Here is an 18014-nt window from a genome sequence, read left to right as displayed (position 1 = left end):
CACTCTGACTTCACCTGGCATCCAAGAAATATCTTAACTTGATCAATGTATACGCACCTACATTGTCATCTCCGGATGAAGAGAAGAACAAGTTCTACCAAGACCTCCGACATGTCCTTAGGGATATTCCTTCTGGAGATAAACTTCTGTTACTTGGTGATTTTAATGCTCGTGTTGGGAATGATTTCAGTGCTTGGAATGGAGTCCTCGGTCGCCATGGGATTGGAAAATGCAACTCGAACGGTTTGGATCTTCTAACTCTATGTGCCGAGTTTGAACTCTGTCTGACAAATACATATTTTCATCTGCTGAAAAATATAAAACGACATGGATGCATCCGCGATCTAAACACTGGCACCTTCTGGATTATGTGATAGTACGGAAAAAAATCTTGGTGACGTACTGGTCACACGTGCAATGAGAGGCGCTCAGGGATGGACAGACCATCGACTCGTGAGGTCCAAATTAAAGATAACTTTTAAGGCACCACGCCGAGCTTCACACAAAATACCAACTAAGTTGTCCTGCAAAATCTTGGCCAATGATCAGACTATGAGAGCAAAACTGGATGAAAAATTTGGTGTCGATGGCCTTTTGATATCAGAATCTTCCCCTGGAGATGAACAGTGGAGTGCATACGCTAGCAGACTGCGTGGCTGAGCTTCAGAAGTCTTGGGAGAGCCTCAGAAGAAGCACCAGGACTGGTTTGACGACTCAGATCCAGAGATCAGAAAGCAAATTAATGATTTCAGAATCTCTCTTTACACCCTTGACGATAACAAGCGTAGAGCAGCGCATTACAATCTGAAAGTGAAGGTACGTGCTCTCAAAGACAGTTGGTGGGCAAATAAAGCAAATGAAGTACAGTTATATGCCGACACACACCAAACGGGCAGATTCTTTGAGTCCCTGAAAACTATCTTTGGTCCAAGAGTTGGGAAGATAGCACCAGTCTATAACAAAGATAAAAGTTGTCGGCTGACGCAACAGAGTGACATCCTGTCTCGGTGGGCGGAACATTTTAATGACGTTCTTAATCCCGACCATCAGATAACCAATATTCCACACATAGAAGCACTTGAAGACCTGCCAGTTGAGGAACAACTTGCGGATGCCCCTTCCTACGATGAATTCATTTCGGCACTGGCTATGCTGAAAAACGACAAAACAGCAGGATTAGATAACTTGCCATCAGAGCTATATAAGTATGGGGGGCCAAACATCAAGAAACCATTGTTTGCTCTGATCTTAAGGATTTGGGAGTATGAAATGATTGCACAAGACTGGAAAGATGCTTGTATTTACAAGATCTATAAAGGCAAGGGTGACATATGAGACTGCAGCTCCCACAGGGGCATTTCTCTTCTCTCAGCAGTGGGAAAAGTCCTTGCCCACATAATTAACACCCGGTTAACACACTTTGCAGAAAAACTGCTACCAGAGACCCAGTGTGGCTTTCGCCCAAACAGAGGCACAGTGGATGCCATATTTGTTGTCAAACAAATGCAAGAGAAAAGCTTAGAGCAACATCGGCCTTTGTTCATGTGCTTTGTAGACCTGGAAAAAGCTTTTGATCGTGTCCCACGGGAAGCTCTCTGGATCATACTAAAGAAAACTGGGTACCCTGACAAAATTGTCAGTTTGATTCGGCAGTTTCATGAAAACATGATGGCAAAAATCCACCATGGGGACAAACTCTCAGAACAGTTTCCCGTGACATGTAGTGTACAACAAGGCTGTGTTCTGGCTCTCACACTCTTCTCACTTTACTTCGCAGTTGTTATGAGAGACGCGACCAAAGCCTGTAGTAATCAAATTAGTCTCGACACAAGGACAGACAAAAGTGTCTTCAACATCTTTCGCCTCAGAACAAAAAGTCGCGTAACCAAACTATCCATCTTAGAGATTCTCTACGCGGATGATGTATGCATGATGGCTAATTCTTGCGAAACTCTTCAGACTTACATAAATCCGCTAAATGCCTCCTGCAGAAGATTTGGCTTAGCCACTAGCATCACTAAGACGCAAGTTCTCAAACAGCCACTTAGAGGTCTTAATGCAGATGACTCCAGTATTGAGATAAATAACAAACCCTTGCAAAATGTGTCAAATTTCAAATACCTGGGAAGCCGAATTAGAAGTGACAACAGCCTGACAACGGAAATCGCAGCGCGTATAGCCAGCGCAGCCTCAGCCATCGGTAAGCTTAATGACCGAGTATGGAAATCACATGATCTGAAACTACAAACAAAAATTGCAGTCTACAAAGCAGTAGTATTATCCACCTTACTCTATGCCTCGGAAACCTGGTGCTGTTACAAAGCTGACATTAAGAAGCTAGATAAATTTCATCTTCGATGTCTGAGATCAATTCTGCGCATCAAATGGGAAGACCGTGTCCCAAACACGGAGATTTTGCGTCGCGTGAAACTGGCTGGTATTGAAGCTTTAATAATGAAACATCAACTGAGATGGAGTGGTCACATAGTACGCATGGATGACAGTAGGCTACCTAAAGCGGTGTTCTACTAGCAGCTCTCGTGCGGGAAGAGGAGGAAAGGTGGTCAACACCTCCGGTATAAAGACACCATTAAACGCCACCTTGCAGCCTGTGGCATTCCAAGCAACCGTTGCATTGCGCCGATCGGAGTGGCGATCAACTGTACATAAGAGCATCGAACAATTCGAGCAAAAGCGTCTAATGAACCTGGATGCTAAAAGAGAGCTCCGAAAATCTCAGCTCAAGCCTGTCTACACGTATAGTTACAACTCTGCTGGTCAACTTCACTGTGCTTCATGCAACAGGATATTCAAAGCGAAATTCGGATTCGCGACCCACATCCGAGCCTACCACAACAAGGATAGAGAAGACTGACGGAGTCGCTGTCACCGGACACGGCGAGGAGGACATCAATCAATACTCGCTTATACACATCTCCGCAGCCGTCGTTCACCCTGTCATCTATGGTCCGTGGTGCACCACAGCTGACTCGGCGGCAGTTTTTGATAGCGCCACTTCTCCATGCACAGCATACTTAAACACAGCTGCACCTGAACAGTTTGCAAACGTAGCCGTTTCGGAAATATTTCTACCCTTTGCCAAAAAGTAAATAATCATATCCTTCTGGACATCAGGTAAATCGCTGCATTTCCTTAGTAGGATAATGACTGCAGCGCTTCTCCCGTCCACCCGACTCGCTTTATGCACTACTGGCCATTACAATTGCTACACCAAGAACAAATGCAGGTAATAAAGGGGTATTCATTGCACAAAAATGTTATACTAGAACTGACGTGTGATTACATTTTCACGCAATTTGGGTATATGTCCTGAGAAATCAGTATACAGAACAACCACCTCTGACCATAATAACGACCTTGATACGTCTGGCCATTGAGTCAAACAGAGCTTCGATGCCGTGCACAGGTACAGCTGTCCATGCAGCTTCAACACGATACCACAGTTCATCAAGAGAAGTGACTGGCGTATTGTGACGAGCCAGTTGCTCGGCCACCATTGACCAGACGTTTTCAACTGGTGAGAGCTCTGGAGAATGTCCTGGCCATGGCAGCAGTCGAACATTTTCTGTATCCAGAAAGGCCTGTACAGGACCGGCAACATACGGTCGTGCATTATCCTGCTGAAATGTAGGGTTTCGCAGAGATCGAATGAAAGGTAGAGGCACGGGTCGTAACACATCTGATATGTAACGTCCACTGGTCAAAGTGCCGTCAATGCAAACAAGAGGTGACCTAGACGTGTAACCTATGGCATCCGATAGCATCACGCCGGGTGATACGCCAGTATGGCGATGACGAATAGAGGCTTCCAATGTGCGTTCACCGCGATGTCGCCAAACACAAATGCGACCATCATGACGCTGTAAACAGAACCTGAATTCATCCGAAAAAATGACATTTTGCCATTCGTGCACCCAGGCTCGTCGTTCAGTACACCATCGCAGGCGCTCTTGTCTGTGATGCAGCGTCAAGGGTAACCACAGCCATGGTCTCCGAGCTGATAGTCCATGCTGCTGCAAACGTCGTCGAAATCTTCGTGCGGATGGTTGTTGTCTTGCAAACGTCCCCATGTGTTGACTCAGGGATCGAGACGTCTCTGTACGATCCGTTACAGCCATGCGGATAAGATGCCTGTCATCTCGACTGCTACTGATACGAGGCCGTTGGGATCCAGCACGGCGCTCCGTGTTACCCTCCTGAACCCACCGATTCCATTTTCTGCTTACAGTCATTGGATCTCGACCAACGCGAGAAGAAGTATCGCGATACGATGAACCGCAATCGCGACAGGCTACAATCCGACCTTTATCAAAGTGGGAAACGTGATGGAATGCATTTCTCCTCCTTACACGAACCATCGCAACAACGTTTCACCAGGCAACGTCGGTCAACTGCTGTTTATGAATCAGAAATCGGTTGGAAACTTTCCTCATGTCAGCCGTTGTAGGTGTCGCCACCAGCGCCAACCTTGTGTGAATGCTGTGGAAAATTAATCATTTGCATATAAGAGCATCTTCTTCCCGTCGGTTAATTTTCGCGTCTGTAGCACGTCATCTTCGTGGTGTAGCAATTTTAACGTCCAATAGTGTATATTATCCACTGCTAGTGCTGCCATTTTCCATCTCTGAGTCGCTATTTCAAGTTGACATCGAACGTAAGCGGAGGTCACATTGGTGTGATTTGACCGTTAATATTTCAACATAAATGTTATTGTAATAACTGAATGTCTTGACATGTACTGATAAACTTATTGAATAAAACGAAGTAATAAATCGAAATAAATTTTTATGTAAGATCGCTATAGCTATATTTTTCCAATTTGGTCATCGAGAGCGTTAAAATTTAAGTCATGGTTCACACACGTGTTCACGATTTTGCGAGCCACCCAGCTACGATTGCCAATTTCATAATTTTCGCAGAGCCATGGTAAAATCGAAGAGGGCGTTCATAAGTGGCCTAACAAAGGGTAAGGGTAGATTGATTAATATCGGAACGCTGTTTCTCATAATCTAAAAAGAAATTCATAGAGAATTCCGAATGAGTAGTCCCACTTTTTCCAGTGGCTGCTTAATACTATTACTTTTCGGTAATGGAATGGACATCTTTATCTGCATATCCACAAGCCGCATTCCGGCCTGTGGCGGAGTGCCTCTCAAACCACTATGTGTCGTTCCTCCCCTGATCTATTGGTGAAAGACGCTTCAGAAGACTGAATTTCAGTAAACAACCATGTTAGTTCCAATATCTCGAATTTGCTCGCTGTTGTCAGTTGGCGAGACGCATGTGAGAGGAGTGTTTGTTACCCGGTAACCACTCTTTCGAAATTGCAGTAGTAAACCAGTCTTTGATGCACAGCCCCTCTCTTGTAGCGTCTTCTACTGGGGTCTGTAGAATACGTCGTCCTGACTAAACGATCTCGAAACGAAACGTACAACTCTTCGTTGGATTTTAGTCGATGCTTTTTATTAAGCCAATCCGATAAGAGTCCCAGACTGATGAGCAGTACTCAACAATCGGTCGAACAAGTGTTTCTTTCGTAACATAACTACATTTCCTAAGTTTATTGCTATGAATCTCAGCCTGGTGTTTGCTTCTCTTACTATTTGTTTTATTTGGCTATTGAGCTTTAGATTGATTTGGATACTCGGGAGCGGATTTCTTCTACTTTTTCAAATCAAAATCATTCAGGGTCAACTGTCAGTCCCTGCTGTGTAAGTATTGTGTTATCTTCATGTGACCGGAATTCTGGTCATCCTAGTTGAAGCCATTTTTCCAAGTAGTATATCAGGTGTTTCCTATGGCACTGTGATTAATATGTGTACAGTTTAGAATATCTTTTATGGTGTTGGTTACGGTGGGTTAAAAGTCAGGCCCATTAATCCACTACTATTACGTTGTTACTCATGTTGAGTAAACGAGGAAGGAATACCGAGTTTATTCCACCAACCGATGCACGGACTGCTGTTAACGATGTTGAGTCTCCTAACCCACTAAAACACATCGTTTAAACTCACAGATTAATAAAGAAGGCCATTAAAAGATCCACGTCCGTTGCCGGCCAGATATTGTTGCAAATTTCTTTTTTAACTTCTGTCTTCTCGCAACCTACCTTGTTAAATCTCCTACGAATGCGTTGGCATACTTAGCTACGGATACAGAGTGTACATGGCCATGTATGACCGAGACTCACATGTGGACTCTACCCTTTTGTGGTGTTACTGTTTTCAGTTGTGATGTCCAGGCACGGCCTATCTGTCCGAAGGTTTCAGGTAGCCAGTAGCACTTTCCTACTCTCCAAAGCCAGTTCAATCACTCCTACAAACCTTGCTGGGCTAGCAGTCGTAATGGAAAGGATACAACGTTAAGGTCTTCGTATAACCAACACACATAAATTGGTGGAGTTTGGATGGTAGTGGTGAGCAGATGGCAGATTGAGTTTCTGTATTATGTTGTCACTCGCTGCTGGTCTTCTTGGATGATAAATGTGGTGTTCTGCTTCCTAACTCAACACAGAATGTTGTTGTATCACGAAATTTATAAATATCTAAGATACGTGATTCATAATATCCATCTTTCCAGAAACCCAGTAGAGATGGGACAAGAACGTGTGCAAGAGCATCGGACGGGTTGAGAAAGTAACTAGCATACTGAAGCTATTTGCCAAATTTAGCTGAATGCGAGTAGCACGATCGATATTAGCAAGATCTAGAAAAGTCGCAGGTCTGTGCTCAACGGTGGTTTGTCATGTTATCTGGCAAGACTTGTGTTAGTGGCTATTTTTTCATAGCACTCTTTCAAAGGTGGAGCGATTCAGGAAAGCTGGATCTCCACGGAAGATGGGATTAGTTAGGATCAGGTGCTTGCTCTGTAATCATTAATTTAAGCTGATTGTGTTCTTCAGTGTGAAATGGGAAGGACAATAAAAATCGATGTTACTTCTGCGCAGATAACCTACTAAAATTTTGAGGTCATACACTCAAGAACCTTGAAAAGAGCGCAGTAAGGTGGAGAATCGGATCGAAATGAAATTTATTAAACACGCTGATACAGATTAAAGATTCACTTTATTCTAACACACAGAAATGTTAACAAATTCATTCAGCACAATTAAAGATATACAATGCAACACCAATAACGTGTCGGACCAACTTTTGCTGCAGTACGTGCCACCATTGAGTTTGTTAGACGTCTGATGTTGCGCTGAGGCATACTGTCCTGAACAGCCAGCTCCAGGTCAGAGTAACACGGTGGCATCTGGCTTTTCAGTTGGCCCCAGAAGTGTTCTGTAGGTGACTAAGTGCGGGAAACAGGCCGCTCATGGGAGTGCTGGACCACGACGAAGGAAGTCTTGAGCAATTAGAGCGGTATGCATACGAGCATTATTTTGCTGGTAGAACATGTAGGAAACGTCCCACATGGGAGTGAAGAATATCATCAATATAACGCTGGCCCTTAGGGTTAGAGGTTAGAGGGAACCGGTTATCGTAGGCTATGGCCCAGTAGAACGTTACACCGGTTGTGCGGGCTGTGTGGCGCACGAGGGCGTGTGTCGAACTGTACCGTTCAACAGGCTGCCTCCACATTCGTACGTGGTTATTATCCGTCCCCAGACCGAATCAGGGTGCATCACTAAACACCATGTTTTGCCAGTCTGTGACAGTCCACGTTAATCTGACCAGGCACCACTGTAGACGAAATCGCCGGCGTTATTGGTGTTAACTGTAGTACACGACACGGGCGTCTGGATTGCAGAATCGCACCCGCAGGGTGACTGTAAATGGTTTTTGGAACAACTGGCACCTGTACACAATGTAAAATTACTGATAGTGTGGCGCGCGACCCTTCGATCTTCTCGATGATTAGAGTACTCTCAAAATGACTTAACTGTGGGAAATGTCGTCAAAGACGTCTAACTGACATTCTGCGCCTACCAACGTCCTTCTCGAGCCGGAATGTGATAGCAACCTGTATTACTCGACAACTATACGTTGTTTAAATAGCGCTCCCTGCCATGTGGAGCACCACTGCCAGATGGCACTGTATTTGGATTATTTGCATACCGGATCTCAGTGTACTTACCTGCAAAGTTTCGCAATTGTACCTTTCTTCCCTCTGGCTGCACCATTTTCAGTGCCCTGAGTGTATGTTGAGCGATATGTCGGACAACTCTTTGACCGCGAGGGAATTATTTATACAGAAATTTAACTGGCACTCTAGTGAAAATTATTGACCAGCAAAATAATCAGTAATTACACATGCACTCATTCCACGCTGGAGACGTTCTCACTGTTATGTAAGCCGTATTCCGGTTGCGGCCAAACCCACTGGTCCACGCCGACTGCAAGGCACTGTTTATTTATTTTTTAATCTGTCGACAGAATAATAGTCAAATGGCCTTAGTCGAAGCCATAAGAGTAACGAACAATATAATATTTAAATCCATGTAGGAACCGTTAAACCCATGTGATGACTACTTCCAAATTTTCCTTGACCTCAATACACATCTTACCGGCCGTGGTTGCTGTCAGTGTGATTCCACCTTCAGCTTTGTGCCTGATGATTTTACATAGACTGTCCTATTCCTCATTATTCATTCGAAATAATTATCCAATGGTGAAAGAAAAGTCAGTAATAAATCACAGTATTTTAATCGTAGGTGAGAGTATCCTTTAAGGAACACACTTTATGCTCTATCACGTTTCCTACTGTAGACAGAGGACTCCTTTCCGATATAAACCGTTAAATTGTCCTATTTCTCGCATCTTGTTCGATTAATCATTCTTAGGCCAATGGACGACATAAAACCACTCATTCCATTACCGAGGAACCGTGGATCAATCAGTCTCCGGAGCTCACGGAAGTAAAACCTGAGGATTTTTGATAGAAAAGGAAATAAAATCGCCTACTTCTTGACAGAGCGTAGGGGAACGATGCGGGAGACCCGCACTGCCGTACTACGCAGTGAAGGCGACACAACAACTCTCAGTCATCTCGGAGCAGGTGAAAATCACTGACCTCCGGGAATCGAACCCGGGACCCTGTTCTCGGGAAGCGAGAACGCTACCGCGAGACCACGAGCTGCGGACATTAACAGAAAGGGGCTGTTAATTTTCTGATAAAATAGGTTAGTTATTTTTATACCTAAGCGTTTTGTTTTCAGATAACAAAGGGATGGAAGTTACATAAAAGTTTAGCGTGAAATCGACTGATATAAAAGCACTAATAATAGACAAGACTATTTAGTGACAGCCTATATTTTACTGAAATTTAACTGTTATTAGAACTACCTGAGACCGACTTGTATATACCTTTTACTTACTTGCAAGCTGTAAATAACTCTCCTTTACAGATGTTGGGAAACAAAACGGTTAAGTTTATCATTGAAACTCATGTCCCGAAACGTAACGTTTTCCCGCCGGACGCAAAATACCACAACACAAGTTCAGATCTCGAACATTTTCACTGCCACTGGCTAAAGTGTTATGGAGATCATTCACCGATCACCTGATGTCTCATACGCACTGCTGGTTTGTTTGCATGCAACACAGGCCAGTTTGTGGGTATGCAACACAGGTCAGTTTGTGGGCTGCCCAGAAAGGCTTGTACCTGCTGTTTTGCTTGAGGTCTCTATTCATACTATGCTAATATAAAATATCCATCATTCACTTTAGTAAAGATTGCAAGCTGTACGTACATGTCGTTATTAGTGTGTAGCGGTTGACCATGGTGAATTACACGTTTACGGAAAACGCCGACATGATGTTGCTGTACGGCTAACCTCGGTGCAACGGGGGGCTGCTCGGTAGTTGTATGCGGAGCGTTTTCCGCACCTCCAGACACCCTCACACTCCCTCGTTGATGCTGTGTACCTGCGGGCCTCGGAGAAGGGTACATTCACCAACAGCAGGGTCGACTGTGTTGCTCCAGGACGGCGGCGCACAAACGAGCTGCTCTCAATGCTGCTGAAGAGGAACCGACAACGAGTACCAGAAACATAGAAGACAGACTGAATGTGAAGCAGCAAACTGTCTGGTATGTTCTGCATAGCAGCAGCTACTCCTGTACCACTTCCAGAATACTGGCAGTGCAGCCACGGGTTTTGCGTCACGGGCCCACTTCTGAGTCTTTGTGTGGGAGAGCCTGCCCTACTTTCCAGCGGATCCTTTCCGTGGATGAAGCCAAGTTTAGCAGTGAAGGCGTTCTCAAATCCCGTACAAGTCATGTGTGGGATGGTGGAAATTTGCGTGTTGCACGCTCCCATGGGCTTCACGAAGAACTCAATCTGAACATTTGGGCTGGTTCGTGGATGACGTGTGATTCTTCCACCACATCTCACAGGTGCCACGTACTTGCTGTTCTTTTATGGTGTACTGTTGTGTAGTGGGCTACTGGAAGGTGTACCACTGTATGTGAGACACAACATGCGGTTACAACATGATGGCGCAACACCTTAGATTTCAAGTGCGATCTGTGCTCATTTGGACCACTGATTTGGTCAACAGTAGATAGATTGTGGTGGCCCGACTGCATGGCCTCACGTTCTTCCTACTTGAAACCGCTAGTCTACCACCAGTGCGGTCATACGATATCCTCGATTTACGAGACCGCTATAGCATCAGAAGAAAACCTATTGGCTTGGTTGTTTCAGCGGCAGGTGCTATAGGACCAGGGTTTGGAATCGTGTGTCCTACATGCAAGTGGACACAGATAGCAGGGAGGAGGAGTGAGAGCAACGTCTGTAATGGTGTTTTGTGTGTAGTGGGAAAACTGCATGTTTCCTAATAAGACAACCTATACTAAACTAAACCATTTTGGTCTCCACTACAAGCCCTCAAAATCTGTGAACGGAATTTAGTTACACCCTGTACACAGAGAATCAAGATACAGAGTGTGATGGGTACAAGTGTAGATATATTGATATGTAATACCTCGATATGTACACACATCAGTGTGATGGTTGCTTTTTTCTCTGTGTCAAACATTCTTCCCCCAAACACATCACATCATTTACTACCTGATGTTTTGTTCACAGTCATAACTGTACCATTAAATGGACTATGCCTTCGGAGTAGACTACCCGTTTCGCTTCCGTATGTCAACAGCTCCATACCGGAAATGCTTCCCAGGGGAAAATAAGCATTAATGGCTTGCTCTTACCACATGTACTTGGAGGTATTAACCAACCTCAAAACATACTACTACTGAGAACTATAATTATTAGTTAGCAAGTGACCTAAATATTGATGTACTGTCGCTCAGTACACTGTCCTCAGTCAACAATAAAAATATCTGCATTTACACCTGTTACACCTTGATAATAGAATGCGACATTCTGATATTGAGTGATATATTTCTCACTTGTGTTGCAGACAACGCGACAACGGTGCACTGTGAGCTATATATTCGCAGCTTTGGATCCATCAGTCCCGTTACTATGGTAAGTACAGCTTGCCACTCGCGCCAGGAAAATTGATAATTAAAGTCGAAGCTCACTTTTAGTAAAAATTTATAATCTTCCAACAAGACCTTGTACTTAACTCTTTAAAAATTTGTGTAATGTGATAAAAGTTCTGGAGAATTATAGTTTTCAGTGGGGAAAGTCTGTTGGTAATGAAAACTCTGGTGGTTACACAAACATTACAGGTCACTTCACGTTTTCAAAATGGCTAACGCCCACCTCGTCTGTGGCTTTACGGAAGTCATACATGCCCCGTGATACATGACTAAGGAAAACATCTTTCTTCACTGATAATGAGCACAGGTTCATAGGCATGGAACTAGTGAACACCACCTGTGCTCTGTAACCATAAAGCCTAGGCAAGCTTTAGCGACCAACATTTGGTGCTGTGGTGGAATATTGTGTGTCACAGTAGGCGGGGATCTGGGCCTAAGTGACTTGTGCAAGTCTTTCAATTGGACACTAATTGGGAGACTCGGATGTTGAAACGTCCCCTTTGAACAATTATACATAAGACTGCGCTCAAACTGACACACAATATTTTTAGCGCAACGCAATCTGACTTTCAAGAATCCCTACAAAAGAATGTCCCTTACTAACATTAACCTGTACCTTTCACAAATCACTTACCTCACAAAAATCTTCGTTACTCAAGCTACTGCAATACAGCGAGCCCCACTACTGCCAGCTAAATAAAAGATTCAAACTAAGGAAGGCACTAACTACTGACGGGCATAGTTAGCAAATGAAAGATTTTAGTAGAGAACAAACACTGTATTTACCTTAATAGTCATATTATATATAGCCGTTCATGACAAATTACAAAACTCCCCCATCTCTCTCCCCACATCCACCACTGCTGGCGGCTCACCTCCAACTGCGCAACGCTATGCGCTGTTCACATCCCGCTGCCGCTGCCCAACACTACAATGGCAGACAACAATGCAAACTAGCCACAGACTGCACACAGCACAGCCAGTGATTTTCATACAGTAAGAAAACCTAAACAGCCTACTTACATAGCCCCCATGCTCCGCACAAATAATTTTACAAATTGTTTTGGGCAGTGGCCAATAACGATTTGATAAAATTTTTCGTAATTACAATAATAAAGATATCAAATGCACACACTTATTGATACAATGTTGGTCAAAAGCTAAAATTTTCTCACAGTCCATAAAGACAGTCCTAATCGTTCATCACAGTAAAATAGCAGTGTTATTCTCAAAGTCTGAGCAGTAAAAGAAAATGCACATGGAAGTAGTGGATTTCCATGCAGTCTTGAAGAAGTAGTGTTGTCCTTCCAACAGAAAGACAGTGCTGACTCTTGACATGCTGACAGATAATGGGCCACAACAGAGCGAACCCACAGCAGAGTCATTCGACGTTTTGAAGAATATTGGTAGGTAGGTCATCACAGAATAGACCCACTGTAGTCCTGGTAGAGAGTATGGTATTGGTGGGCCACCAGAGGTGCAGACCCACTGCAGTCCTTGTAGAAATAATGGTACTGGTGGGTCTGCAAAGGTGTAGACCCACTGTAGTCCTTCTGGAAATAATGGTATTGGTGGGTCATCAAAGATGCAGACCCACTGTAGTCCTTGTAGAGATGGCCAGCAGCCATCTGTTGTGTCTGTGCAGGTGAACAATCACCATTGAAGAGTCTTGCGGATAATATAGCAAGTCCATAACCACTACTTGTGCACTCACAAACTTTTTGGAATTGTCCTTAGAACCAGCAATGCTGTTATCCAGTCCCTTGCTGAATTATTAACACAAGTGCAAACACTAACAGTCCCTACTTCTCACATATTGTCCATATACTATGACCAACAGAAACGTGTGCAGTGAAATGGAACTTACAAGTTAATAATATGATGAACTGGTGACAATTACAATTTTATAACATGAGAATGCAATTACAAAGGTACAAAATACATCATTAAAGAACATAACAATACAGATAAATTTGTAGTAGTACAGGCTTTACAAAAGAATAGAAATAAACAGATAGATCAGTGTTACAGGAATTATGACATAAGTACATACATAAAAGATCAGAATAACTTTTGAAACATCAACTTCACACATGAGCATTAAAACAAAAGAGAATAAATAATGTCTAAACACCTTTATGAAGAAAATAACATAGTATTTGAAACATTCTACAACATAAATCTTATTAGCTAAACACATAAAAACAGCAAAATCACAAATACACAAGTGTACACAAACACATAGTGGGATAACACAAGGAAAGGACAGGATTTGTTTTACTGCAGTATTTTGCAAACAAAACTTTCTTTACTTCTTGGAGATCTCCCTTCATTCATCATTATTACCAAAAAGACCTATCTATACCTCCTTCCTGTATTCTATTCATATTTCTTTCAAAATAATTATTTCTCAGTGCACAATACTCATTTTTGCCAAATATGTTTCTTATAGCTTCTCAATGCATTTCTTGCAATTCATCATAGTTTCTTTTATAGTCTACCCCCACTTAAGCTAACTTAAATCTACTGAGCTCAGATGCTAAACTAAGGGACGAGGCAATGCAGCAGCACAAAACAATTAACACAAACAGCAATGATCAAAAATACAAATGGCGAAGCAAGCAGAATAAATTACAACTAATATAAGGCAATGAGCAGCAAACAAGAAAAATAAATCAGTAGTAAACTGGCTTAACAGAGTAATGCAACGTGAAATTTAGTAGCACTACGCCTGGCAAACAGCAGCAGCATCTAAACATGACAAAGCTCAAGCAGAAAAAATATTACACTAAAAAATGGCCATGGCTAATACCTATGTCATATCTTAACACTATAGTGATGCATCATGAGAACTTACACTAGCAGATAAGTTACCAAATCGTAAAGAAATTATTTATGCAATTCCTGTGAAGGGAAATGTCTATTTATGTGCCCTCGTTTTCTTGGAAGTAGATCATAAATTTCCTATTGACTACATCTGTAGGCATAAAATAACTATATTAGTCCATTTTATTTTAACCAATGCTGCAGTGCAGCTAGAAACTAGATATTAAAGAAAATGAGCAAATATGTACAAAAGAAGGCATGAAACATAATTCATTAGCCATATGGCATTTCATAAGGCAGTAAAAATTCTCTCAATTCTCGAGAAAGACGCTTGTCATAATCAGGGGTGCAGATGTAAGTTTCTTTCCAAGTAATGAGCGTGTCGTATCTGCGGTGCTTTCTACAAGGAATGTCAATAGCGAGGATAATGGCCTCCCTTTTTTTTCTTTTCTACCTGTGCCTCTGAAAGGGGCACACGCTGATGGCTTTTTTTTCAGGCGACTGTCGCCCAGCTGGGTGCCCACGACGCATTACGTGCAGGTGGTCACTTAACTTTCTTACCGAAATATTTACGACACCAGTTTCTGCTACAGTGACAGTCTCATATAAAAATATTTCACATGTCAAGAATTTGCGTTACAAATCTGTAGAAACAAAATCATGTAAATATAACAGAGTCCAAAATATTTTCGCCGGCATTGTGATACATTCACGCATTTACACACATTTTATAACTCTTAAAGTATGATTCTTGGTTTCCAACATCCTTTTTCACAAGTCAGAGTCCCTAACCACTATTCATTACTCCTTACCTTATTACACATATATATATTCGTCGACACATAAATCTTGCGACGACACCTCAATATTTCATCATAATAAATACATAGCATAATCAAATAACTCATATAGCATCAGCTTATTGGTCATAAACATACCGCAACAGCATAATACACATCATCATCGTAATAATAACATCATAAAATCTCAAAATCGTCGTAGCTTCCTCCAATAATTTCAAAACCTAAAAAAAATCTCTGCTCATTTCAATAGTGTCATCTACCTCAAACATACTTTAAAAATCATGATCGCATACCAAATACATCATTCTAAGCTCTCATAATATCACAATGGTTCCGAAAAGATATGAACAGTTTACAAAGTACAGACAAAATACAGTTTCATAAGTGTGAAGTTATCCAACTGTGTAATTACGTAAACACCTGTCACTGATGTAGTAAAAAAAGGTCCTTTCTCTGTTAAATGATCAGATAGCTGTGTAATTCTGTGTTAGAGAAATATGGTACCTATGTGTAAAGTTGTATAAGCAAATACCATATTAGCTAGGGCTCCTTGTACTTGCCAAACACATGGTACACAATGTGAGCGTGTACCCCCCTGAGGATTAATGTAATTATACCCTCAGGTGTTACAGATTACAGCAATGGAATGAAATATATCACAGAAAACCCTTGTATCATTGTACTTCAAATATCTTAAAAAATACATGTTTTAAGTGCGAAATTAATCACTCAAATACGTGTCCTGTAGCGCTAAATGTGCGTCTTGCTGTAATATAATCTCTGTGGAAGTGTCGTAGTTATCGTCCTCCGAAAGTAAAGTCAGATTGCGTTGCGCTAAAAATATTGTGTGTCAGTTTAAGCACAGTCTTATGTATAATTGTTCAAAGAGGACGTTTCAATGTCAATAATGTACGCCAGTTATCGTACTGGAGTAAGTGCATCTACAGTGTGACATGGCATCCGAACAATGTGTGGTTCTTGGCGAATTTTCACGTCACTGAAAGGTGAAAGCTAGATCAAAAACAAACTGTTACATCTCTGTCCCGACCAGGATTCGACACAGCAAAAAAAAAAAAAAAAAAAAAAAAAAAATCGCAATTGCAAGATGTGCTACACGCTGTTGAGGCGGATGTTTATTGAGGCGGCACAGTCGATAGCGTCAAACCTGAAGGGTAGCCGCTACACTCGAAATACATAAAGCATACCCAGGCATGCTGCATGCCAATCGTCGATTATATTTCGTCGACCAAAACTGTAGTATTCAGTATTTATTCGGATTCCCCACCCAGCACAAATATCTATGAACAGGGAAGGTCAGAGATATTTCGGCATTCTAGCACGGCCGCTGTTTGCTCCTGCTCACCCATGCGACAGTGTGTAATAGTACCTAAGCCACACAATTGTCCGGCAGAATACTCTGATGCCTTGGATACGCGCCGTTGATATGATGGTGAGTGACCTTCGTTTTGCTTACGTTTATCTATTCGGATCGCTCCCTGGACTGTTTCCACGTGCTTGCGATGACTTTCACAAAACTCTGGACTTAGCTTTTGTGTAGCCTTTCACTTTGTGAACTCCACCACCATCGACCACAGGAACAAACTGTTACATTCCACGGGTATTTGTGTCTCGGCCAGCGTGAGGGATCATAACCTTTGTTCTGCCAATGCCGATAGAAAAGATGCCAATAATTATTCAGACGTGATAACCATTACCGGACTGAGTGGACCACTAGCTGTCACTTTCGACGACACAAAGTTGACAGTTGCCTATGCAATCCCTACCAATCAAAATCCTTTGTCATTAAAGGGCAATTACTAACAGAGTATAGAGAGGAAGGAGTCATTCAACGAGATGGAACTTTCCTGTATTTAGAAAGAACCAGAATATATCACTAAGGAGTTCCTCGCTTGGGCTGTGAAAGTCCAATGAATGTCTACCGACCGCCGTGACATCCTCAGTGTTGCGGAATGATGTGGTTGAGGTTATGGAGAGGCATGTGGTAAGCTGACTCCATTCCTGGCCGTTTTGCAAAAGTAGCTCCTTAATTGCAATTTGTATTATGAGGTTGATTGCACAGCGTACTAGACCTCCCACCAAGGAAAATCACTTGGCAGTACCAGGAAGCGAACCTAAGTCTTCCGCATTGCAGCCATCTACGCTGACTACTTAGCTACGGAGGCGGACAAATATATTAATCCCTAACTAAAAGTGAAGGTACTTTTTTCTCCTCAATTCTATTCAATACCTCCTCATTAGTTATGTGATCTACCCATCTAATCTTCAGCATTATTCTGTAGCACCACATTTCGAAAGCTTCTATTCTCTTCTTGTCCAGACTATTTACCGTCCATGTTTCATTTCCATATGTGGCTACACTCCATACAAATACTTTCAGAAACGTCTTCCTGACACTTAAATCTATACTCGATGTTAACAAATTTCTCTTCTGGAGAAACGCTTTCCTTGTCATTGCCTGTCTATATTTTATAACCTCTCTACTTCGACCATCATGTTATTTTGCTCCCCAAATAGCTAAACTCCTTTACGACTTTAAGTGTCTCATATCCTAATCCAATTCCCCAGCATCACACGACTTAGTTCGACGACATTCCATTATCCTCGTTTTGCTTTTGTTGATGTTAATTATATATCCTCCTTTCAAGACAGTGTACATTCCGTTCAAGTGCTCTTCCAATCTGTCTCTGACAGAATTACGGTGTCTTCGGCGAACGTCAAAGTTTTTGTTTCTTCTCCATGGATCTTAATACCTACTCCGAATGTTTCTTTTGTTTCCTTTACTTCTTGCTGTTGCAATCATTATCAATGACATAGTACGATACTACTTAGAGGCACATTATTCTCTGATCCCTTCATGTAAGAGATTTCTGTTGTTGACAACCTGTACTA

General features: G+C 42.3%; 1 protein-coding gene across 1 annotated transcript in view; it reads left to right on the top strand.

Annotated features, from left to right (window-relative positions):
- LOC124788906 (glycine receptor subunit alpha-3-like) overlaps nucleotides 1-18014 on the top strand; it is a 723618-nt gene that overhangs the window by 334588 nt on the left and 371016 nt on the right. Inside the window, exon 4 of the mRNA XM_047256189.1 lies at nucleotides 11391-11458. Within this exon, the coding sequence (XP_047112145.1) occupies nucleotides 11391-11458 (68 nt within the window). The remainder of the gene's footprint in view (nucleotides 1-11390; nucleotides 11459-18014) is intronic.

This window comes from Schistocerca piceifrons, chromosome 3, assembly GCF_021461385.2.
Source record: "Schistocerca piceifrons isolate TAMUIC-IGC-003096 chromosome 3, iqSchPice1.1, whole genome shotgun sequence".
NCBI lineage: Eukaryota > Metazoa > Arthropoda > Insecta > Orthoptera > Acrididae > Schistocerca > Schistocerca piceifrons.
The sequence above is the reverse complement of the archived record's forward strand: the minus strand, read 5'-3'. Positions and strand labels throughout refer to the sequence as shown.